A 25,355-nucleotide genomic window follows, 5' to 3' on the forward strand; every position below is an offset into this window, starting at 1 on the left:
ACTTTGTTCTATAGATCTGTTTCAAGTGTCCTAAATTTATTTCCTCAATTCTAATTTTATCAGTCAAGTTAATATATAATATACAAGGCATTTGCACTGTTTCCTGAAGTCAGTGAAATGTCTTTTGCAAACTAAGGGGGACTAATATCAGTCCCAGGTTATAAGACTGATTCTAAGGGTAGGTTCAATGTGAGTATAATTGATTGGAGCTAAAAAGTACTAAGCTAAGATCAAGATTGCTTATCTATGCCTAACCTGAAGTGTCCAAAAAAAAAAGAAAAAAAAACAAATAAAAAAAGAAAAAAAAAAAAAAGAAAGAAAGAAAGATTGCTTATCTGCACCACGCTTATAAATGAAGAGGACCTTTGAGATCATGCTCTTATATAGAAAAGAGACACCTGAACAATTCTCAACTTGCCAAGAAGCCTTCCATATAATACACTTGGATCTGCAGAGAGCACTAAGTGTCCAGTAGGACTGAGGAAGTTAGCCCTTAACTCTGTAAGCAAGAACAGGGCGTGGACCTTTCTTATTGTGCTATCTCCAGACTTTGGACAATGCTTGACACAGAAGATGCTCAAAAATTATTGAGTAAAATAAACGGAAAAAATTCTTGTCTCTCAGCAAACATTAAAAATGCAATATTATGAATCTTGGCATTTAAAATGACTTCTTGATTTGAATATCAAGTGAAACACTTCATACAAAAGTGCCACGGATTAGGAAGTATAACAGAAGATTTACAAGTGCATTTGAAATATAAATTTGAGATGTTAGCAAATTCCCTAAATGTCCTATGATATTGTCATTACTAAAACAAAACAAAAATGCACATTATAAAATTTCAAAAGAATTCCACATACATACAATACATGATTATGAAAAATGATACTTCAATGATAGCTAATTTGAGATTTATTCACTTTACTTACTCTAAAATAAAAGATGCGAAAATTTCCATTCAAACTTTTTTTCTACTTCCAAATGTTTGTTTTAAATTCATTATGACAAAACATTTAATAGAAAAGATATTTAGAATCCTTGGAATATTCCTTCACAAATGATAAGTTGGAGAACTAATGATTTATGAAATAGAAAAACACTGAGTCTGAAATTTAAAGCTATTTCTAGGAGGAATGTCCACTGAGAACTCCAACAGAACATGTAATGTGACTCAGTACCCTGTAAGTTAGTGGTATTTCCGTGAAACACATTTAAACTTTCCATTTTCTAGAAAAGCCTCTTATTCCCTTGATAAAAAGGGGCAAGGGATCTTTGCAAGAAACAGCCCTTAACGGCTAAGGTTCTGAAGCAGACTGGCCTGGCTTCAGTGACTCTCTGCCTCTGTTACCTTCGTGCCTCAATTTTCTCATTTAAAAACAAAGAATCCTTGTAGCAGTTATCCCATAGGACTGGCTGTTGTGATCACATTCAAACTTGCATGTAGAGTGCTTTAGTAGAGTGACAAGCACTCAGTACATTGCAGCTACTATTGTTATTAACATGGCAGTGATTAATCAGGGCCTACGGAAAGCAATACATTTTTCACCACACACAGAAATAAATACATTTTTCATCACACACAGAAATGAGTACATACGTACATAGGTACATGTAGATGTATGTAAAGAAACAATAATTATCATAAATGTACATGCTATACTGCTTTTGGTCTTCAATTTCCTTTTTTTGTGACTATTGGCCTCACCCCACGAAACTGATTTCATGGCTGATTAATGGGTAACAGTTCATAGCTTAAAAATAGAGTCAGGAAATCACATCCTTAGTTCTGAAGAAAACGAAAGTAATATTTACATTAGTAATTATAACTAATGATGTCACCTTAGATATATTTCCAAATTTTAATCTTGTAATCCTTTATACCTTTGTATAATAAAGAAATCAGACGTGGCCACTGAGTGCTACACAAAGGAAATTGTTACTAATAATTAAGATAATTATTATGTTATGTTAAAACATAATTGTTACTAATAATTAACATAATAATTAATAGCTATACATCATTACTAACATTTATAGAAACAAAATTAAAATAATAATGAGAAAAGCCTTGGATATTTATGATCAACTTTATAATAATTAATGAGAAAAAAATTTATACTAATATTGATTACAGAAGAAGAGATCAGAAACAGAATATCTATCTGCACATATATAAAAGCACATATGGGAACAGTTATTGCCAGAGGAAAAAGTGACAGAAAAGATGAAAAATATTAGCATGAAAAAGAGGAGGAGAAGGAAGAGAGAAGGAGAGAGAGAAGGAAGAAAAAAAAATAGAGAGTGACCACCCTAAGAAAGGAGATGGGTAAAAATGGGAGAAAATTGGAGAATGGAGAGTACAGCAACAGACATTTTGAGATGAGGAGAAATGCTCTCATTAGATGATGGCCTTCTTATTAGTAAAACAGTGACAGTGTCTTTGATCAGGCAGTTCTAGAGGCTTTTAAGCAAGAAGGCACTTATTTGGAAAGTCTGCACAATAACAAAACACTTCATCCTCTCAAATAGATTCCTCAAAGTTCACCCTAATTATAGCCGCTATGGAAAGTATACAACAGAGACAGAGGATGACACAGCTGTGAGGGTCTATTAATAGTCGTCATTAAATATCAAACCTATAGTCCCCACTGCTGGAACCATAGCATGACTGCCACTAGCAGACGCTATAACCCTGTTCAGGAATGAAGTAAAGGGAAAATTCAGGCTGGCTATTCAGATGCCAGAAAAGACAGAGAAATGAGAGAGTCGGGAATTGCCATAGGATCGATGTTATCACTAAAGTCATGTTCAGAATGAAAGCAGATAGCAACCAATATACACGAACATTGGCACAGACTAAATATCTGAAAGCACAAATATTATAATAGTAAAGAGCAGGATCAGTAAGCTTGACAGAAGAGGAGGTGGATAGCAAGAAATCCACCAGCCAGATGGAGAAATGTATGATCTTGAGACACTACAGATGAAAGAACTTTCCAGAAACAGACCCAAATCCAAGGCAGGAAGCACTGGCTGGTAGCTAAAATGGATTCGAAATAAAAGGTCTATTTCAGTGGTCAGCAAACTGTGGACTATGGGCCAAATCCAGTCCTCCACCTGTTTTTGCAAATACAGTGTTTTTGAAACACAGCCACACCGATTCTTTTATACATTTTCAGTGGCTGCTTTGCACAACAATAGCAGAGTTGAAGAACTGTGACAAAGACCATATGGCCTGCAGAGCCTAAAATATCTACTAATCTGGCCCTTCACAGAAAAAGTCTGCCTACCTCTCGTCCATACTCTAAGGTGTATTTATCATGTAAAGCTTAACAGAGATGTTAAAGTCACTGAACATATACAGGCTACATAAATACCTGTACTGTCTGAATCACCTGCTTGAGTTTACTACCTAGCTTTTCCATTTACTAGAAGTGTGAACTCAAACATCACTTAACCTTTCAGGACCTCAGTCTTCTCATCTTTAGAATGGGGATAATAGTTACTATGGTATTTACCTCACAGGATTGATAAAGGATTAGGTGCATGAACCATGCAAAGCTCTTACAACACCATCCGGCACATGGTGAGCACTATCTATGTGTTGGCTACTACTGCATTTAGTAGGCGTACAATAGTTATTAGTTGAATGACCAATGTTGAATATATTAACTAATGAATTAATACAGAGACACATTTTGACTATGGTAGTAACTTATTGAAAAACATGATAGTAGGTTAATAATGGTAAAAAGCATATGGATGAAGTGAATTTAAAAAGAAGAAATACTGCTTAATTGTAACAGAGGAATATGGCACTGAACACAAAGATTAAGTCATTCTATCTCATCTGAGTGAATCCTGGGAATAAAAGTAACATAGAGCTTCTTAAAAATACCACAATATTTGTATATAATACCCAGATTATTAAAGATCTATTTCAATAGAAATGGGCCATCACTTCAGGGATGGGAATAGTAGAATGTGTCTCTAGGCGACCTCATATCAAACAATATGCATTTTGTTATGTGCCACTAATATTAAAATGTCTTGTATATTTAAATAATCTTTTTATAACCCCCCCCAAATATTTTTGCGCAACTAGGATACATCTTTTCCACCCGCCTTATTTACAGAAACTATAGCTTATGCATAACTGTTTTGCTCAGTGGACCTGAACCATGTATGTAAACTGCTCATCAGATCTTTGGTTCAATGCTCACTTAAATGTGCTCAAGCGTAAGTTCTGTGAAAGACTAAACAAGGGAAAGGATACAATAGTGTTAATTTGGTAGTTTAACAAAACTGTGATAAGCCTACTACAGAATTCATAACTCAAGTGACTAAGCTACTCAATACTAGAACAGACACTACCTAGGATCCTCAGAAGTGAAACTCAGATATCCTAAAGACTAGCATTTTCCCTGCAGAAGGGATCTCCTGGGTCTTTGCCTGGATGGATTTACGTGACAAAAATGCACATGATATTCTACCTATTCATGATATTCTACCTACTCAAAACCAGCTGCTACAGCTTGGATGTTTGTCCCCCAAACCTCATGTTGAAACATGACCTGCAGTGTTGGAAGTGGGTCCTAATGGGAGCTGTCTAGGTCTACTGGAGTAGATTCTCTGTGGGGAGGAGAGTAAAGAGTTTAAAAGAGCCTGGCACCTCCCTCCCCTCCCTCTTGCTTCCTCTCCCCACATGTGATCTCTGCACACACCAGCTCTCCTTCACCTTCCGCCATGAGTGAAAGTGGCCCACAGCCCTCACTGGAAACAGATGCCCGCACTGCACTTCTTGTAGAGCCTGCAGAACTGTGAGCCAAATAAACCTCTTTTGTTTATAAATTACCCAGCCCCATTCCTTTATAGCAACACAAAAACAGACTAAGACACAGCAAATCCCGAAAAGCTGCATTCACGACAAGTATTAGACAGCAAAGAAGCCTTACTTGAAAGTATCACCATTTCACCCCCACAGAGATTCTGCCACTAGCTAAAACCGGGGTAGGGAACCTGCAGCTTTAAGGCCACATGTGGCCTTCGAGGTCCTTAAGTGGCCTTCTGACTGAATCCAAATTTTAAAGAATAAATCCTTTTGTTTTTATTAATACATTTTTGTCTTTTATATTTTTATTTTATATTTTTTAAATGAACATATTTAAAATACCAAAGAATAAAATAAGTTTCAATGAAACAATCCCTCCCAATTGGCTGGCACAATTAGAACACTAGAGCCAGAGTGACAGCTGCTGTGCTCATGAATTACTTCTAACTTCCCCACCAGAGTGGCACCACTACTGCATGAGACTGATAGGTGAGAGTTTATGGGGGTCGAGGACACCAGTCTGTCATCAGCTTTTGACAGCGGTGCACTGTTTTCCTGTTTGAAGTGAAATTTGTGAATAGCTGCACAGCTCGACAGTATTTTTTAATTCTGTCGGCTTAATAGGCCATCGTGCCAAAGAAGGCCAAGAGAATGCTGAAGGAAGAAAACAGTTTTGTTTCTTTTTTCTTAAGGATTGGGAATTGCAGTATTATCTTATTTCTGCTAAAGATAAGATGATTTTGCTTGCTTTGTGATCCTGCAATACCAACATTAAAAAAGTTCAATGCTTATCAGCCTTATAACACTCATAAAGACCACAAATATTTTAAATTAGAGGGAGAGGCATGAAAAGTTTTATTGCAGAAATTAAAAGATGAAAAGCAAAAACAATTCTTTCAAGCAGAATTAAGACCGGGGAATAATACCACTGAAGCAACTTATAAAGCAGCTTATATACTTAGGGTAAAAAAGGGAAGCCATTCAGTGATGTAGAAACTGTGGAAGTTGTAGGATGCTGAGACCCCAACAATGTTTCAAAGTACAAATAACTCCTTCTTTCAAGGAGAGCCATAACTCATTAGCAGCATGAATTAGCATTCAACTTAACAGAACAACTTAATGCAATACTTCAAAAGGAAAATATATGTTATTCAATCACTTTGAATGATGAATCAACTGATACTACTAACTTGGCACAGGTTTTATACTTCATGCGGGTCTTAGGAGATTTTCTTTGCAATGAAGAGTCACTCGCTTTGGGCAATTCTTGAGAACAGAATACAGGGAACAGATATCTTCAACAACTTTCAAGATAAATGTTGGCACGCTGGACTGAATTTGGTAAATTTAGTGAGTGTAGGTACAGACAGTGAACCTTCCATGACAGGAAAACAGGAAGGGTTTATTGCACAGATAAAAAAATGTATTAACAGTTCCAAATGCTCTCATTTCTTTTCATTGTATCTTGCATCAGCAAAATCTCTGTACTAAAGCTACTATTTTAAGTGACACTTTGCAACAAGTTATTAATATAAGTATTGTTCATTATATTTGTGCAAATGCAACATGGCATTGTCAGTTTCATAACATGCTAAAGTTGAACAATGAGGTATTCAGCGTAGATTTGCCTGTATCTTTGTAAAGTGTGTTGGCTATTGCAGGGACTGGTGTTAGCCAAAATTTTTATCTCTGTGAGAACACATACTTAAATTTTGCAAAGAACAGAATCAGCAATGTGAATCATTGAAAGAATATTTCTATAGGAATGCAGCATTTCTGTGTGATCTCATGTCAAAGCAAAACGACCTGAATATTTCTTTGCAAGGTAAAACTAAGTCTATATATGATAAGTGGCAAAAAAAATCCAAGCATTTCAAAAAAAAACTATCGTTTTTCAAAACACTTCTTCAAAAGGAAATTTCGAATGAACATTTTCCCCAGTTAGCAAAGGTCATTGATGGGCATGATATATGCAAATCTAATGAAGAATATGCAGCCGTTATAGATCTATTAATTGGAGACTACAATGAAAGATTCACTGACTTTGAGAATCACGGCATCACACTCGTTAGCATTTCAGCCTCACCTAGTTGACATCACCAAGGCACTTAAAGAACTACAGGTGGAATTGACTGAGCTCTCAGTAGATGACACGTTAAAGTCATTGCTTGATGCTAAAAAAAGATATAATTGAAATATGGAAAAAATGCAGAATACCCACACTTTTGGCAACATGCCCAAAAATGTTTTCTTGCTTTTCAACCACTTATTGCTGCGGATCTACATTCTCCTTCCTACCCGAAATCGAGATGCCCTGAAGGTCACGAATGACCGATACCCATCTAGAGGGTCAACCGAAACTGCGGACCTCCAGGCTGCAACCAAATATTCAAATGCTTTCCAACAAAAACCAGACACAACAAATTCATTAAAAGATCATTTAACTTTAAATTTAAAAATAGCTTTCATTTTTTGAAATTATTAGGTACATAGTAGATTGTTACAAAATAATGTACATTTTTAAGTACATGTAATTGAAGTTTCTTGAATGCGGCCTTATTTGATTACAGGTAAATTAACGTGGCCTTCCAATATGAGAACACGACCCACCCCTGAGATAAACCGAAGAGTTCACACTGTTCGGTTCTGTTGACCATGTTCAAAAATAGAAGGTTTCTTCTCCCTACAGGTCCTTTCCTACTAGCTTAAACAAACATTTCACCCTATGGTTTCTCCCATGTCATCCCCTTCAGTTTCATGTTCCAAATATCACCTGCAAACTCTAAACACAGAAAGAATATAGACCAGACTTTCTCTCAAATGTCTGTCTCCCAGGGAGGTAGTAAAGACCACATTCCACCACCTGCTCACGGTCTTGTCTGCTCTCCTCTGGAGGCTTCCTTCCAAAGACTCCAAAGCAGCTGTTACTGTGTAAAACTAAAATCCCAGAAAGGCTCAGCTCCCCTCAAGGACTAGTACTACAAAAAGAAAGTCCAAGTTTTTTTTAAATTTATCCTTCTACACAAATATTAAACAGTGGAGATGTTCTTTAATTCATCTATCTTCAATTAAAGGGCATGATCTTAAACTTCTAGGTGGATTGAGCCTATGATGAAAGGATATTCATCAATGTGGGGTAACAATTTAAATACACATAGAAACACTAATATTTATGTAACATGCTACATTATATGGAGATTCAAGGAGTGTCAGGTTAAAAATGTATGTTTCCATCTACTACTACACACTATCCAAGGTGCGAGAAAATGAAGGTGAATTCCACCACGTTTTTCTGGCTGCTTCCCCAAAGCCTGCACTTTCAGAAGTCTTTCAAACTAACTAAACAAACATATGCTACAACTGAAATGGAGAAAACAGACCATGAATAAAAGACCTTTATCTCTTCATAAGAAATAAATTGCAAGGAAACGAAAGAGCTGTTAAAAATGACAGTGTCTCTCTGTGTTAGGAAAGGCCATTTAAGACCCAAGCATTTTAACTGGGAAAATACCACCACACCCTCTAAAGCACTGGGCACCATCCAACTGGAAGAAAAGAAATGCAAAACGTTGAATCACCTCTAGATAACTGACTCAAAGGTTTATTTTGAGGTTCTACTTATGTTTTTTTTAGCTTTATGTAGCAGTCCACATCTGGTTAGCATGGAGATGAAATTCTTTGGTTTTGTTTTAATTTTAATTTCTTTCACTAAGGAAAGAAATTTCACAAAAAATACTACTGCCCAGTCTCCATAACAAGAACAATCATTAATAATGTGTCTAAACTCCTTAAATTATCCACACAGCAGGCTCACATCATTGAACCTTACTACCAGGCAAAAGATAAAAAAAGTGCTTGTGTGTGTAAGTGTGCATATGTGTGCAAATTAATTAAACATGGAGCAAACGTTGAAAAAATATTTAGGAAATGTTGAATGTTTAAAAAGAAACAACATAAGTAGCCGCACAAACTTGGAAGCCATTCTCTGGTTACATTCAAAACTGACATAGCAGTTGTACCCAGCTGTAAAGGGCAGAAAGAATGAAGTAAAACAGACAGTTGAAATGTCTACACTAACTGTCACAAAGCACACAGAGTTACCTGGCCTGGCAATCACCATTTCAGGGCCCTTTTCCTATCTGGTACTAGAATTTTAATCTATTCCCCTAACAGGTAAAAATCATATATAAAAATCATTTCATAGGAAATAATGAAAAAGAAAAAATAAAAGCTTGAAACACAGGTAATGAAGGGAATTATATTTAATGAAGACTGACTTCTGATTGGTTGTACCAGGAAATACCATGTAATAAGCATCAGGGAGTCAGAGAGCAGAGAAAAAATATGAGTGACAGAGCTCAAGTTTAGCAAAGGTAGAAAAGAGACCCAATCTAGGCCGAGGACCAAAGAGGAATCTGGGTGGGAAAAAGGAGAGTTTGTACAAGAGAAGAAGAAAACACCATCCGCAAAGCATTTTCAAGCTTTGAATCCATTTTCATGAAGCCCACCCTCATGGAGAGAAGAGGTGACATTTGAGAAAATCTATCTCTACCTGAGGAAACTAGGGAAGCCTTCACAAGGGGTGGCATTTGAGTTGGACCTTAAAAGATGAGTGGAATTCTGCAACATAAATAAGTACAAGTCTATTTTATGCAGGAAACAAAAAAGGCAGTTCTATTAGATTAAATGTTAAATACATAGAAAAGGGTAGCAGTGGGAAATGAGGCCAGAGGAAAAAACTATATTAGAAACACACTGTTTAAAAGAAAAAAGAAAAAGAAAAACACAAAAAAAAAGGACCAGGACGGGCCCCTCCAGGGTCATCTTAAGGAAATAAGGAATCACATTAAGGTGATTTCAGAATTTCAAGATCATCATCAAAAAACATGTTTCCCTTGAAATTCTTCCAACAGGAAAAATGCATATAAATAAATATAAAAGGATTAAAAGAGCTATCAATAGCTAACATATTAAAGCATAGCAATCAATTCAACTAATCCACACATAAAAATGGCAAGTATATGATTTCTCTATTTTAATGAGAATAAACACATTAGACACTATAACTGACCTAAGGCAGTCCCACTGAATAGGGAAATATGAATGAAAACAGAAAGGAAAAAAAAAAAAAAACTTTACATCATATAAAGTTTGCTAACATTGGTTGAGTTTAACTTCAGATAATCAGGTGAAAAGATGGTTAGCTTACATTGAGTCCTTGGGTGCATAATTTATAAAAGAAAGGGTTTAGTACAACAAACCTATCAAAGCAAGGTGCTTTATAGCAGATTGCTACTTCATTTAAAACTTAAATCTAATGGCAATACTAATCACTAGCACAAGATTAGTATAATTAGTAGAGCAATTCTATTTACTCTATTAAAAACTACTTTATGTAGGTAAGGTGTTTTTGTTTTAAAGCAAAAAAGAAAAGCATACGGGCATGAATAAAGTAGAGGCAATTAACCAACTATTACAACAACATCAACTCTTGAGGAGCAGAGACACAGTAAGCTCATTCCAAGGACTTGTGGCTTGGACACAGCCTCTGGCTGCCTTCATCAGGAACAGGCTGCACCCCTAACTCTCAATTCCAGCCATAACTGACAGCCCACAAGTACATCCCCAGCTATTTATACCAGTCCAATGCCTGTCAAAAAAGGGTTTCAACAAGTATTACACATGGAATGGACGGGAACACAACAGTGTTATAAAACCCAAAATTTTGCTTATATTTCAATTCGTGAATGCTATCTATGCCTCCTTTTAATCTATAAGACCCACTTGATGTGTCAAATATGTTATGACTTCAGTTTCATTGGAAGTAAACCAGGGTATGGGACTCATACCCTGGGAGATCTTGGGGATGGCCACCAGAGAACTGCAAAAAAAAAGGTAAAGACAGCAAGGGAAGGAAAATAATTCCTTACCAGAGGAAGAAAGTTTCACACAGTAGATAAGCACCTGGCATTAACATAATGGGATTATCTACCCATAATGTAATTATTTGTGGTCACCACTGTTTTGTGGATCATGTAGAAAAGGCTGTGAACTCAAGCTGACAGTGAGGACATGATTACAGAAGCTGAACTAGACATGTGATATATGGCTGCAAAAATATAACTTTATTTCAGGTAAATGTATGTCAATCAGGGCTGTTTGTTTCTCAGTTTTTAATGTAGTAGCTCAGAGATCTGTACAACTAACTTTGAGAACTCCAGTAGCAATTAACTCCAGAGTCCCTCGCTTGAGATTTCATTATCTGAACCCATATCACAGGAAGGAAGGATAAAGTCTGTCAACAAACTTGGACAGACTTTGATCACAAACCTTTGCCCATTCTGTGGGCCCAACAGACTTTGCCCCGGACACTGTATGATCTTCAAGCCCCTTGAATTCTCCCTAGTAATCATTTATTGCTCCTCAACAGAGTTCCTCTTCTCTCCCATCCCATAACCAGTTTTCCCAGGAACCAAGCTCCCATTCTTTCTGTAACCTCAAGAAGGTATGTAAGCTTCTGGACCCCACTTGGGGGCTGGGTCTTCAATCTGAAGGCTCCCATGTACACATTAAATCAATTTGTACACCTTTTTTCCAATTAATCTGCCTTATAGTGAGTTGATGTTTCAGTGAACCTTCAGAGGGCCAAAGGAAACCCCTTGGCCTCAACACTACCTAGCTAAGTATTTATAAAATGTGGTATATGTATACCATTTAGTACTACTCAGCCATAAAAAAAAGTGAATTAGTATCTTTTGCAACAATCTGAATGGAACTGGAGACCATTCTTCTAAGTGAAGTATCATAAGAAAGAAAAACAAACACCAGATGCACTCACTATACATTGGAACTGATCCACTGGCACTCATGTGCACAAATGGAAGTAAAACTCAATGCAAATCATCCAAGTGGGAGGGAGTGGAGGGGATGGGTGAAATCATACTTAACAGGTACAGTGTACATGATCTGGGTGATGGGTACACTTATAACTTTGAATCAAGCAGTATAAAAGCAATCTACGTAACTAAAACATTTGTACTCATAATATTTTGAAATTAAATAAATGAATGAATAAATAAATAAATAAAATTTTAAAAAGAGAAAAGACTTGAATTACTAAAATGAAAGAGGGAACATTAGCTGACCTTGTAGAAATAAAATGATTATAAGGAAATCATACAAAAACTTTTCTGCAAACAAATTAGATTACTTGTATGAAATAAGAAAATTCCTAGAAAGATAAAATTACCAAAACTGAGTTGAAAGAGAAAAATATGAATAAACCTAAAACAAGTATAGGGATTGAGTTAGTAATTTTAAAACTTCCAACAACAAAAAACAACACTGAGTACCAGATGGCTTCACTGATAAATTCTACCAAAAGTTTAAACAAGAATTCACAACAATTCTCCATAAACTCCTCCAAAAATAAAAGAGGAAATACTTCCTAAATCATTCTTTGGGGCCAGCATTACCCTGATACCAAAAGCAGACAAAGAAACAAAGGAAAACTACAGACCAGTATCTCCTATGGATATAGAAGTTAAAAAACCTCAATAAAATACAACCAAACTGAATCCAGAAGCACATATAAAGTATTATACAATATGACCAAGTGGGATTTATCCCAAGAATGCAACACCGGTTCAACATACAAAAATCATGTTCAATAAATCAGAGTGACTATAGTAAACAATAATCTATTGTATATTTCAAAATAGCTAGTCGAGAGTAATTTGAATGTTCCCAGCATAAAGAAAAATATTTGAGGCGATGGATATACCAATTACTTTGATTATTACACATTATATGAATGTATCAAAATGTCATGCATACCCTGAAAATATGTACATCTATTATGTATCAATAAAAATTTTAAAATTTTGAAAAATAAAATTTTGAAAAACAAATGGTTAAAGACTTCATAAGAATAAAGGCTCCAGAAAGCCAAGAATTATCCTAGAAGTAATATAACAAAGAACTTAACATTTCGATAACCTGAATAAGAAAAGTTACTTTGGAAATGAGAATTAGCCATTTCAATATACCTGATACTTCAGATACCTTTAGTCTTTCCCATGTACAGATTGATCACGTTATACAAATCAAACAATTATCAGGTATGAGACTTTTTTTTTTCCTTGAGACAGTCTCTCACTCTGTTGCCCAGGGTTGAGTGCCATGGCGTCAGCCAAGCTCAAGCAACCTCAAACTCCTGGGCTCAAGCAATCCTTTTGCCTCAGCCTCCTGAGTAGCTGGGACTACAGGCATGCGCTACCATATCCGGCTAATCTTTTCTATATATTTTTAGTTGGTCAATTAATTTCTTTCTAATTTTAGTAGAAGTCAGGGTCTTGCACTTGCTCAGGCTAGTTTCGAACTCCTGATCTTGAGCAATCCTTCTGCCTTGGCTTCCCAGACAGAGTGCTAGGATTATAGGCGAGACCCGCCATGCCTGGCCAGGCATGAGACTTTTTCAAATCTAATTCAGGCTGGGTACAGTGGTTCACAACTGTAATCCACGCACTTTGGGGGACTGAGGGGGAGGACTGTTTAAGGCCAGCTGTTCAGGGTCACATCGAGTGTGATCGTGCCACTGCACTTCAGCCTGGGAGACAGAGTGAAACCTGGTCTCTAAAAAAAACTTAAAATGAAAATGAATTAAAAAAAAAAATCTAATTCACTGCAGACAAACTAATGAGGAACTTCAGTCAGCTCAAAAATCTACATCATTTCCCACTATGTGTAAAATAGGACCCTTAACTCTTCAAAATATAAGAGATTTCTTAATATGTAGCTTTAAATATCCAAAGTTTCCAAGAGTTCTTATCAATGATAATTTTGTCTATTTCTAATGTTTGCAATAAAACACACTCTCTCTCCAAACGATACGAAACCTGATGCAATAAATTCAAATGAAAAGGATGTGCCTAATCAGTTTATTTAGTATTTATTAGCAATATAAACCATATTAAATTCATTCATTTATTGTAATTTGCACCAGGCACTAAACACACAATGATAAAAAAGACCTTATGACCATACAAATAACTATCTAATTACTAGTAAGTGCTAAGAAAGAACTTAATGGTTAAATAATTTTCAAACTTTGAGGGCAATATAATGTGAAATTTTAAATTGGCTAACTTAAAGACTGCTATATTTAGAACACCAAGAGTTTCCACTGTAATGATATTGGACAAGAAAAATTCTTCATACAAAATCTCTTTTGATGATTTATTCCTTCTAGCATCACAACTGCCTCTGTCTACAGATGTGAGCTTATTAACATACTAGGTTTGCATTCTAAGAAACATAACCTTAATGTACTTAGAACTCACGAAAATTAGGAAGAAAAAATCAAATAACCCCATTAAAAAGTGGGCAAAGGACTTGATCAGAAATTTTTCTAAAGAAGACAGAAGAATGGCCAACAAACATATGAAGAAATGCTCAACATCTCTAATCATCAGGGAAATGCAAATCAAAACCACAATGAGATATCACTTAACCCCAGTGAGAATGGCCTTTATCAAAAAATCTCCATACAATAAATGCTGGCATGGTTGCGGAGAGAGAGGAACACTCCTACACTGCTGGTGGGACTGCAAACTAGTTCAACCTCTGTGGAAAGCAATATGGAGATACCTTAAAACGATACAAGTGAATCTACCATTTGATCCATTGCTGGGCATCTACCCAAATGATCCAGTGACACTCTACAAAAAAGACACCTGCACTCGAATGTTTATAGCAGCACAATTCATAATTGCAAGGCTGTGGAAACAGCCCAAGTGCCCATCAATCCAAGAATGGATTAATAAAATGTGGTATATGTATACCATGGAGTACTATTCAGCTCTAAGAAACAATGGTGATATAGCACATCTTATATTTTCCTGGTTAGAGCTGGAACCCATACTACTAAGTGAAGTATCCCAAGAATAGAAAAACAAGCACCAGATATATTCTCCAGCAAACTGGTATTAACTGAGTAGCACCTAAGTGGACACATAGGTGCTACAGTAATAGGGTATTGGGCAGGCGGGAGGGGGGAGGGGGCGGGTATATACATACATAATGAGTGAGATGTGCACCATCTGGGGGATGGTCATGATGGAGACTCAGACTTTTGGGGGGAGGGGGGAAATGGGCATTTATTAAAACCTTAAAATCTGTACCCCCATAATATGCCAATATAAAAAAAAAAAATTTAACTGCAAATATCTGCAAAAAAAAAAAAAAAAAAAGAATACTAAAGAGTTCTGCAATGATAAGAGGGAATCAGGAATAACAGAAATATGTATCAATATATCAAGAATCAAGTTCTTCTGCCTTTGGCCTAAAACTGGCATTGATAACTCAGCAAAATTATCCCTTTGGAAACAAATCCCAACATTTCATCGAAGAAGAGTACAAGTTCAAAACAGCAAATGATATTTAATGTTATTTTCTAGCCTAGAGTTAATTCTATAAAAGTCAAAGAATAATGTAAACAAACAGTTAATAAAGCCTGTTTCTTACACAAAACCTCCCATAAGTATTACTTCTCTGACATTCTTCCTTTTTTTAACTTTATTTTCAGCACCCCAAGAGATTCCAACATACTGGCAACACGTCTCCTTTTTTAATTTTGCAGATCTGATCACCCTGCAGATATCTTATTACTGGATGCTGTGACAAATGAGGCATGCAGATGCTTTTCTGCTATCTCTGGAGCCAAAAATATTTACACTTGAACAAATATTTGTTGATTATTCAAGATTAATATCCTCATAGTAGTTCTGAAATATAGTATTCTGTCCCTGGGGGTCAGTGCTATGGAAATCACATATATAAACCTAAAACATTTGTACCCTTTTAGTATTTTGAAATAAAAAGGTTAACAGGGAAACAATAAGGAATTCTTCTTCTGATAATTTAATAATTGATTCACCTCATAATGAATTCCATTAGTTTTGTGTTTCAGTTAGGTTCCAGGGTACTTAATAGTCATGTTAGTCAGTCCCAAATAAAGGAAGAAAACAAAGAAATATAAATGCTAATTAAGCTTACCTTTGTTCCAAAGATGGCGAAAATGTTTGTCCAGAGGCTGATTAAGAATCACAAGGCAGTACTTCAAATTCCCTATAGAAAAACAAAAAGTAAAATAAAATATGTAAGTGAACCAAGGCTTTTGTTCCCTGTATTTGAATCTGGAATCATATTTTCAATATACACAGAGCTAAATTGCAACCACAGTTAATTTCTTATACCATAATTTTAAAAGGCATCACATATAGACAGGACCTACTCAAGACGTCTGTCCATTCTTATATTGCTCAGGAATTTATTATAAAGACAACTCATCATAAACAGTTGGGTAAACTTCTTTTTGTAGGTGGTGCTCTTGATATGAATTCTCATCCTTATGACAGACATATCCACTACTTTGATACAACTATTGTTCCCCCTGCCTAGTTTTATAGCATCCCAACCGTATTTCCTAAGTGGTGTGGTCTGGTGGGTGTACACTTTCACATTCATTCTTGTTCATTCATGTTCTCTCTTCTTTCTTTCCTGCCACCCCTACCTTGTCTTGAACTTTCCAATGCAAAACTCTGAATGTGCTTTCACCAAATCCTACTAGCTCTTTTTATCCCTCTTTCATTCCAATTTTTTAGATAAGACTCCAAAGATGGAGAAAAGTTACTTTTCCAATGATCATTCCACATCTTTTAAAATGTACCTTCAATAGTGCAAAGCAAAATATGATCAGGCTATAGAAAATCTGTCGTTCAGTTCAGTCCAAACACTGTCCATGTCATTTATGAAAAAAAAAAAAAAACATTTGGTGATAAGAAAAATTAATTGCTTTTTAAAGCAATCTCTGAGAAATGGCACAAAATAAGGAAATGAAAAGGCTCTGCCATCTTCCATAACAAACATTATTAAGTGCCAAATATACACTAGGCACTGAGAGTAGAAAGAGGAATACGATTACAGGCTATCCGTAAGACACTCAGAATAAAAATTATTTATTCGACAATACAACAGAAGTACACGAGTAGTGCCAGATGCATATATAAATGAGTATGGCAGGAGTTCAAAGGCTGGGAAGTCAATAAGGTCTCGCAGGGTTGGGGAAACTACAGCCTTAAGGCCATGTGGCCTTCTAGGTCCTCAGGTGTGGCCTTTTGACTGAATCCAAAATTTACAGAACAAAAATCCTTTTATTAAAAGCAGTGCAACAGGGAAAGATGAAGCTTTTCCTGACTCCTCTGCTATCATCCTAGAAATCTTTGTGAAATGTAACAAGCACCACATATACTCACCAGCAAACTGGTATTAACTGAGCAGCACCTAAGTGGACACATAGGTACTACAGTAATAGAGTATTGGGCAGGTGGGAGGGGGGAGGGGGGCGGGTATATACATACATAATGAGTGAGATGGGCACCATCTGGGGGATGGTCATGCTGGAGACTCAGACTTGTAGGGGCGGGGGGGGGGGAAGGCATTTATTGAAACCGTAAAATCTGTATCCCCGTAATATGCCGAAATAAAAAAAAAAAAAAGCAGTCCAACAGGGAAAGATGGAGCTTTTCCTGACTCCTCTGGTATCATCCTAGAAATCTTTGTGAAATGTAGATTTTCAAACTTGATCTTACAAAAAGAAAGAAGTTGGAATGAATAAAGGAAGAGGCATTCCAGACAAGGAAAAGATCCCACAGCAAGCCGCTCTACTTAGCCATTAGAGTCACTAAGATGAAAAGTTTGAGAAGCAGTGTTCTATGACATGAACCTAGGACATCAACATCAGAAATTTTAAACCATGTTTAAGATGACAGAGGAATTTAAATTGAGGCATCCAGGAAATATTTAAGAGGGTGCAGAATGTCACATGCAGTGGCTTAATTCCTGTAATCCCAGCATTTGGGGTGGCTGAGATGGGAGGATCTCTTCAGGCTAGGAGTTCAAGACCAGCCCAGGCAACACAATGAGACCTCATCTCTATTAAAAAAATTAGCCAGGCATGGTGGCTCATGCCTGTAGTCCCAGCTACTAGAGAAACTGAAGCAGGGAGGATGGCTTGAGCCCAGGAGTTTGAGGTTGCAGAGAGCTATGATGACACCACTGCACTCCAGCCTAGGCAACAGAGCAAGACACTATCTCTTAAAAAAAAAAAAAAAAGTTATGTAGGAATGAATAGTAAGAGTAATTTATGTAAATTTGGGAATCACCCATTTATTGATAACATTTAAAAGTAAAGGGGTAGGCAAGCCCTGGGATATTACAAAGATAGCAGGATGAAGGCAAAATCCTGGTGCTTTCCTCACCATTACAAAGCAGAAGGAGGTCAACAAAGGAAATAAAAGTAAAAACCAGGAAGGTAAAAGAACAAACGGGTATTTCCAAGAATATGCTGTCAATACCACAGCATGCTACAGAGAAGCTAAGGAGACTAAACAAAGAGAAGGGGTCCATAGGGGTAGAGGGGTGGATCTCCAAGAAAAATCTGAAAATTCACAGAGGGAAACTCAAGCCAGTAAAGTGACCAAGGAGTTAGTAAACAGTGAGATTAAGGAGGAGACATAGATACTCTCTTTAAAATATAAAAAGCTGTGAGAAATGGGGGGGAGAAAAGGCAGTAAGGTCAAAAGAAAGTACTTTAAATGTAGAAAGAATCGTATATTCTAAACAGGGAGAGGGAAGTAAGAGAAAGAAGGGAAATTATCCATGTATTCCTTCAAGAGGCATTTTCGGAGCACAGAGTACCCTTGTCCAGGCACTGCCCTACACAGCAGTGGACAAGAGAAAAGGAGGTCCCTCATCAGGGATATCTGATACTGATAAAAAAGAGGGTCCCAAGACTGAGGCACACAAAGACAAGTCAGAGAGACACACAAAACTGAGGGGGGGTGTGGCTGATTGATTCATAAGAAAGTAAAAACAGAGGAGAACACGAAATTAGAGTGGAATGTGGAAAATTTTAAAGCAACTGCCACAAGAAGCAGATTATAGAATCTGACAATCCACGATTTAAAAAACAGGACTCCAGCTGGAGTTAACTGACAGGCACACGACATAAGATCTGTGTGGAGTTTTAGTACTTTTCCAAGCGATTATGGGGAGGAGGAGGTGGAGGAGGATGGTGACGATAGCTGGTTTTGAGAACTGGCAAAATCACTTGCCAAGAGTTAAAGGGAATCTAGGATATTTATTTGGGCAGCTTTAGAATGAATGATGGTAGCAGAGACCAGTAATGGCCTGTTCTTTACTAACAGAATCCTCAGGGATTTTTTTGGTCTGATTTTTTTTTTACCTTCTGCTTTTTGTTTACTTTCTTTTACTGGGCACATTACTGTCGAGGCCAAAATCTGCATATCCCAGATAATCTTATAGCAAAATGTGGTCATAAGACTAAGCTCTGACCAAACACACGTGTATAGCTTTGTGTCTGACTTCTGGGGAGTGTCCTTAAAATGGAGGGGCTTTCTTTCTCTTCCACTTCTTTTCATCCTGCATCCTGCCATCCAGAGCAAGGACTGATGGCTTGGTTGAATGAAATTCTAGCAGCCACATTGGATCGTAGGAACAAGGGCAACCTCGTGAAGGAGCCTGGACAGCTGATGATGTCATGATTCCTCCATGCTAGCACTTCGTCACCTGCCTCCACATCTCTTTTATGTGAGGAGAAAAATAAACTTTTCAGCCCTTTCCTAATCTTGGGCTTACTTCTGGGAGGCTCTCCTGGAAGCAGTAGGCCGTACCATGAGTTCACGAGCCAGGACTGGAAATAGAGGCACCGCCACTACTCTGTGAGAATTTATTAAAAGATAGAAAGACCACAAACCAGTCTCTTCTCCTTTCCTTTCTTTCCTTCCTTATATTGGTGGTTCTCAAATCACCCAAGGGAGTTTATGAGACATGAAAATTTCTGGTTCCTATCCTAGGCCTATCAAATTATATCTCCAGGTATGAGGCACAGGAATCTGCATTTTGCAAGCCAGTTATTCCAACGCAGGTGGTCCATGGACTACACTTTGAGAAATCCCACTTTGTTATCCCCATGCTAGCTCCAAAAACCCAGGTGGTGCTTGTTTCATTGGCTAAAATATATCGTCTCAGCAGGGGGTAGTGAAGCTTCACAGTACTAGCCAACGCACTTATTCTTTCAAACAATATTTGCCAAGTCCCGAACTAGGTACTGGGGATACAGAAACAAAAAACCCACCTTTCTATTTTGTAGAAGTCACTATTATTTTGGGTTTCCATATTTGATAGCAAGAAACCCAATTTCAATTAATGCAGTGATCATGGTTCAGGCTGCGTTAATGTAAAGATGACCTAAATAGGAATTAGAGATAATTCTAAAGAAGAGTAGGCAAGCATCAAAATGCAGGAAGGAAAACATGAACTCATTCGTTCGATCTACCTGGATGGAGCATCGGTATAAGAGATTAAAAGGCTGGCACATGGTAAGTGATCAATGAGATGTTAATGGCAAGGAGTGAACAATTTAGATAAACCAACGGTCCTTTTCTCTTTGACAAGGTCTACACTGCCAAAGTAGGCATTCAACAATACTGCATGTATGTTTAAATGAACGAATTAAATTGCTTTCTGTAACTAATTGTTTCACATGTGAACTCAGTATTTTTGTGGCTCTCAGAGCCATCTGATCATAGGGGAAAAGGATTATTACTCCCATTACTGCTCCTCTAAATCAGTACTTTCACTAAGGTAATATCCATGAAAGCATTTCATTTCTTAAAAGAATGAAGCAGTAAGAAAATGTATGGTACAGTTACAATTTACTAATGTTATTAATAAAGAATTAACTACTCCAGCTATTTCTATGCATAATATTTAAATTAGGTTGTTTCTATATATAAAATTACTTAGGTAATTTTATATACAGTATAAATTACTTAGGTAATTTTATATACTGATCTGATATTCCTTTCTAATCTAGTTTAGTTTTCAAATAGGATTTGATAGTCGTTCCTTTTCTAATCTCGTCTCCTCTACAATCATAACTGGATAAAGTCAGTATGGCATTTATTTTACACTGCAACCCCTCATGATTACTAATTCCTAGCAGGTTTCAGAAAAAGTAGCATGCAGAACAACCATGGTTCCTAAATAGTATATGGGAAAATCTCAACATGACATTCCACCACAATATAGCTCTGTATCACTTTCAAATACTGAATTATGGACAATGCCTCTGGCTCTTAAATGTCAAGAAATTCAGAGTTGGGAACCAAAGAAGCAAGAAAATTAAATAGTCTTAAGTATTTCTCAAGCTGTCACATTGATGCTGTTCCTGGGATACGCAGAGATTTAAGAAAATAGACTATGAAGAACGTCTTCATTATGTTATAAAGACTACAGATTTTTTAATCAAGTGTCCTAAGGCAATCTCAAAGACAAATGTAGGCACAGGTGGGGTGTTAAGTGTAATGGTAAGAGAGCTTTTTCATTATCTATAAAATGGATGCTGAACTCTATCTGAAGAACAAAGAAAAATATAGACTAGTCTTAATCCTTCAAATGTTCAGTCAAAAAGTCCTTGAATTGCTTCTTCAAAGGGGCTTCAATTATGGATGATGAAAAATCCTTCATCAGGGATATATTAAAACCAAAACGCCCCAAACTTCATGGAAATCTTGAAGTACAAAGTTTCAAGTTTAGAAATGAAAATAAAAATGAAGTCAAATCATCATCCGTGGGCTAAAAAGGGAAGAGGCCCTCTGAAGGTTAAGTAGCAGCTAAAACCAGCAAGTTCAGAGGTTAAGAAAGGGGAGGGGCATCCCACCACCCTTTACTGTACATATAATAGTTACCTCTCTTCTATTGCATTAAAAAAAAATATTAAAGACTCTGACTCTTTAGGGAACTGGATGATTCAGTAATTAAGGAAGGAAATATACAACCTGAGTCTGCAGCATCAGGTTGTGCCAAAAGAAAGGAAGTGATCCCCAAAACAAACCAACGAAAACAACAAAAAAACAAACTAACAAAAATCACATTGGTAGGAGTACACAAAGTGGCACAACAGCTAACTAGAAGAGCTCCCCATGGCCTAATGGAACAATGTGAGCAAAAATAAAGCAGCAATGGATTGCAACCCAAAGTATAAAAATAAATTCCCATGAGTCCATACTGATTGACTGATTAATTAATAAATAGGGGAGAGGAGACAGATCTCTCAGGCAGAGTAATTCCAAATAAATTATATAATCCTCCACTCTAAAGGGAGAGCATAGCTGCTACACACAGTAACTCTCTTACAAGGAGTATGGTATAAAAAGGGGTGAAAATCTTTACAGTAGAGAAATCCAGCGACCACCACACTTCAGCATGGTGCTCAAGGTCAACATCGACAGTCATACATCATGTTGACACTGAGCACCCTTAATATGACGTGATGAAAACAGCACTGTGTCTCTGTGCTCTTCCTCCACAAAACTCGTAACTCCAGTCTAAGCAGGAGAAAAATATCAGATAAATTCCAATAGAGGAGCATCCTATAAAACATCTTACCAATACTCCTCAAAACTGCCAAGGTCACCAAAAACAAGAGGAGCCTAAGGGGACGTGACAGCTAAATGTAATGTGGTCTCCTGGATGGGACCCCAGGACAGAAAAAGAACATCGGGGATTAACAAAAAACTAAGGAAATATGAATAAACTATGGAACTAATAATAATGATAATGCCTCAATATTCATTCATCAATTATAACGAATGTACCATACTAATGTCAGATGTTAATATACAAGAAACTCCACATGGAGATTATATGAGAACTCTCTGTACTATCTTCTTAATTTTTCTGTAAATCTGAAGTGTTTTTTTTTTTTAAAAATAAGGTCTATTAATTATTTTTAAAAGCTCGTAGGACATCAAAAAAATAACACCGGAACTGAAAGCTCGTATATAAAGTACTCATTTAGCGATTACTCCATGGACAAAACTGTTTACCCTCATGACAGAAGCCCAAAAGTGTGTTTGGACTTTAGGAATAAAGCTAAGAAAAACCCACCGTCGAGATTTTCTTTTAATTTAGAAAGTAAAGCAAGTACAACAGAAGAACAAATCTCAAGAAAACCACTTTCTTTTTTATTTCAGATCTCTGAAAATAAAAACTATTTTGATTATGTACAAGGCAAACCTTTAGTCACATCTCTAAATCAATTGATGATCTCAAAAACATAGTCATGCAACTCAGGAGTGAAAGGTTGATGTATTTTTTTTTAATTAAAAAGAGAAAGAAATTAAGACTTAATGATATTTAATATGCAGACAAGCATGAAGGCCTCACTTGTCCTCAGAGCAGACGGTCATGGGTTTATGAGCCGTGAGATCTCCTAAGAAGAAGAGTGAGCTCACAACCTGCCTCACTCAGTTCTCCTCCAGCCTATCAGAATGACACAGTTTACCTGCGCCCAGGAGGGTAAAACTACAGATCACTGAGTTTTATAAACTAATCTTCAATTTTGCATTTATATCAATTATCGCAAATGATAAATTTTCCCTGAAGAATACAGAGCAGCAGATCCCAACCTCTCTGTATATAAGAATAACAGATTAAAAAAAAAAAAAAAGCCAATCTCTTCCCCTAGGGATTTTGATTCAGCATGTTTGTAGTCCCGTGTGTGCATCATGATTTTTTTTTAATTCATACCCTTCAGTCAGCAAATCATGCACCTTAAGAGAGTCCAATGGGTGACCAAAGATGAGAACCACTGCTACCCTGCCTTGTAATGTTATCTGATGACAGTATAAAGCCCTCATAAATAGCAACACTTTGAAATACTGTTCATTCCATCTTTATCTCTTTAATTGCTATCGTCTGAAAATTTTATATATAAATAGCAGACAGTAATAAATTACTCATAAATTTTTATAAAAACATAAATGGGTTCCCTTTTTGAAAATTGATCTGGTATGAGAGTTACCAAAAACAAACAAACAAACAAAAAAAAAACCACTGAAGCCTAGAACTCTAAATGAAAATAGGTTAGAATAAAACACAATTTACAATAGGAAAAAAATATTACTGGCAAGTTATCAAAGGTTTATGTACTCTGTTTAAAAAAAAAAAATACACACACCCAAACCTCAGGAAAAAAATCAATATCAGCCAAAACACACACCAGTCATTATATTTAATAGCTATTTTTTCAAAGGACCAAAGAGCATTATTATGAATCTCTCATCCCTAAAAAGTATTTCAATTAAACAACGAAAACTCTAGGGCACTGGGTTTCATATTCATATTACACAAACGTCTATATTTAAGCACAGGATTTTTTTTTTTTTTTGAGTGTGCACAGGGAAATCAAAGCTGCCAGGTCAATTCGTTCTTTGAGGAAATAAATTGCATGTGGACAAAGCAGAACTATTAAAAAGCTCTGAACAAATATTCCATACCAAGGTCTATTAAAGTAATTGAATTACCAATGGACTAAGAAGATTTGATAACTCATATATAAGAAATTGGTTCGGAGAAAATAAAAAGACAGTAGAAATAAATAGGTACTTCCTTGTGAAATGTCTCTCACCTCCCCTAAGAGTGACCGTGTGGTATACCCCAGCTGCACCAGCATAATAATAGTTTGTCCCCTTCCATTCACAAAGTGTCCTGGTTTGGATAATAAATTACACTGATGCTCTCTCTCCTTCATCATCTTCAGCTTCCACACCTCATCTCTCTGTTTCAGCCTCCAGCGAAACTCACTGCAGCGAGGCATTCGTCCCACCACATCCTGGAAGTAGCGCTTGTCAGGGTCACCGGGGACTTCCTACTGTAAAATTCAATGGCTATTTCTCAGTTTTCTTCTTTCCCAAAACACCACAGCTGCACGGCAGGGTGGGTCACTCCTTGAATCCTTCCCTTCCTGAATCATGTTCGTCCCTTGGCTTCTTGGAAAACTCTTCTGCATGGGTTCTCCTTCTATGTGACTGCCTGACTACTTCCCCTCAGCCTCTTTTGCTGCATAGTCCTCATCTGTGTAGAAGCCGCTGAATAAATATTTGTTGAATACATGCTGCATATCTCTAGCTTCTATATGTAGGCGTGCTCCAGGTATCAATCTTTGGGCCTTTGCCCAATCTATATCCACTCCCTAAGTAATGCCCTCCAGTCTCATGGCTTCAAATATCATGTATAATGGTGACTTCCAGATTCATGTCTCCAACCTGGAGTTTCCCCCCTAAACTCCAGAACTGGATGTCTACCTGCCTATTCAACAACTCCACTTGGATAGCTAACAGACATCTCTAACTTACCATGTCCAAACTCCAACTCCTGACTGCCTTCTCTCCATCCAAACCTGCTCTGTCCACAGTGTTGCCCATCCCAGTGGCTCCTCTACCACTGATACCCTGTTCCCCACAAACAGCTGGCATCTCTGGATTTTATAATATGACCCTCTAATTGGCCTCTCTGCCTCCACACTTGCCCCCCTCCCCTTATATACTATTCTTCACACAGCTGCCAGATGGATCTTGTTAAAGTCAGGTAAGTC

General features: G+C 36.9%; 1 protein-coding gene across 3 annotated transcripts in view; it reads right to left on the minus strand.

Moving 5' to 3' along the window:
* TPK1 (thiamin pyrophosphokinase 1) overlaps positions 1-25,355 on the minus strand; it is a 357,684-nt gene that overhangs the window by 275,191 nt on the left and 57,138 nt on the right. For all 3 annotated transcript variants that reach the window (XM_012768143.2, XM_012768142.2, XM_012768141.3), the window contains one exon: positions 15,890-15,961. In XM_012768143.2, coding sequence (XP_012623597.1) covers positions 15,890-15,961 — 72 coding nt within the window. The remainder of the gene's footprint in view (positions 1-15,889; positions 15,962-25,355) is intronic.

Source organism: Microcebus murinus, chromosome 9, assembly GCF_040939455.1.
Source record: "Microcebus murinus isolate Inina chromosome 9, M.murinus_Inina_mat1.0, whole genome shotgun sequence".
Lineage (NCBI taxonomy): Eukaryota > Metazoa > Chordata > Mammalia > Primates > Cheirogaleidae > Microcebus > Microcebus murinus.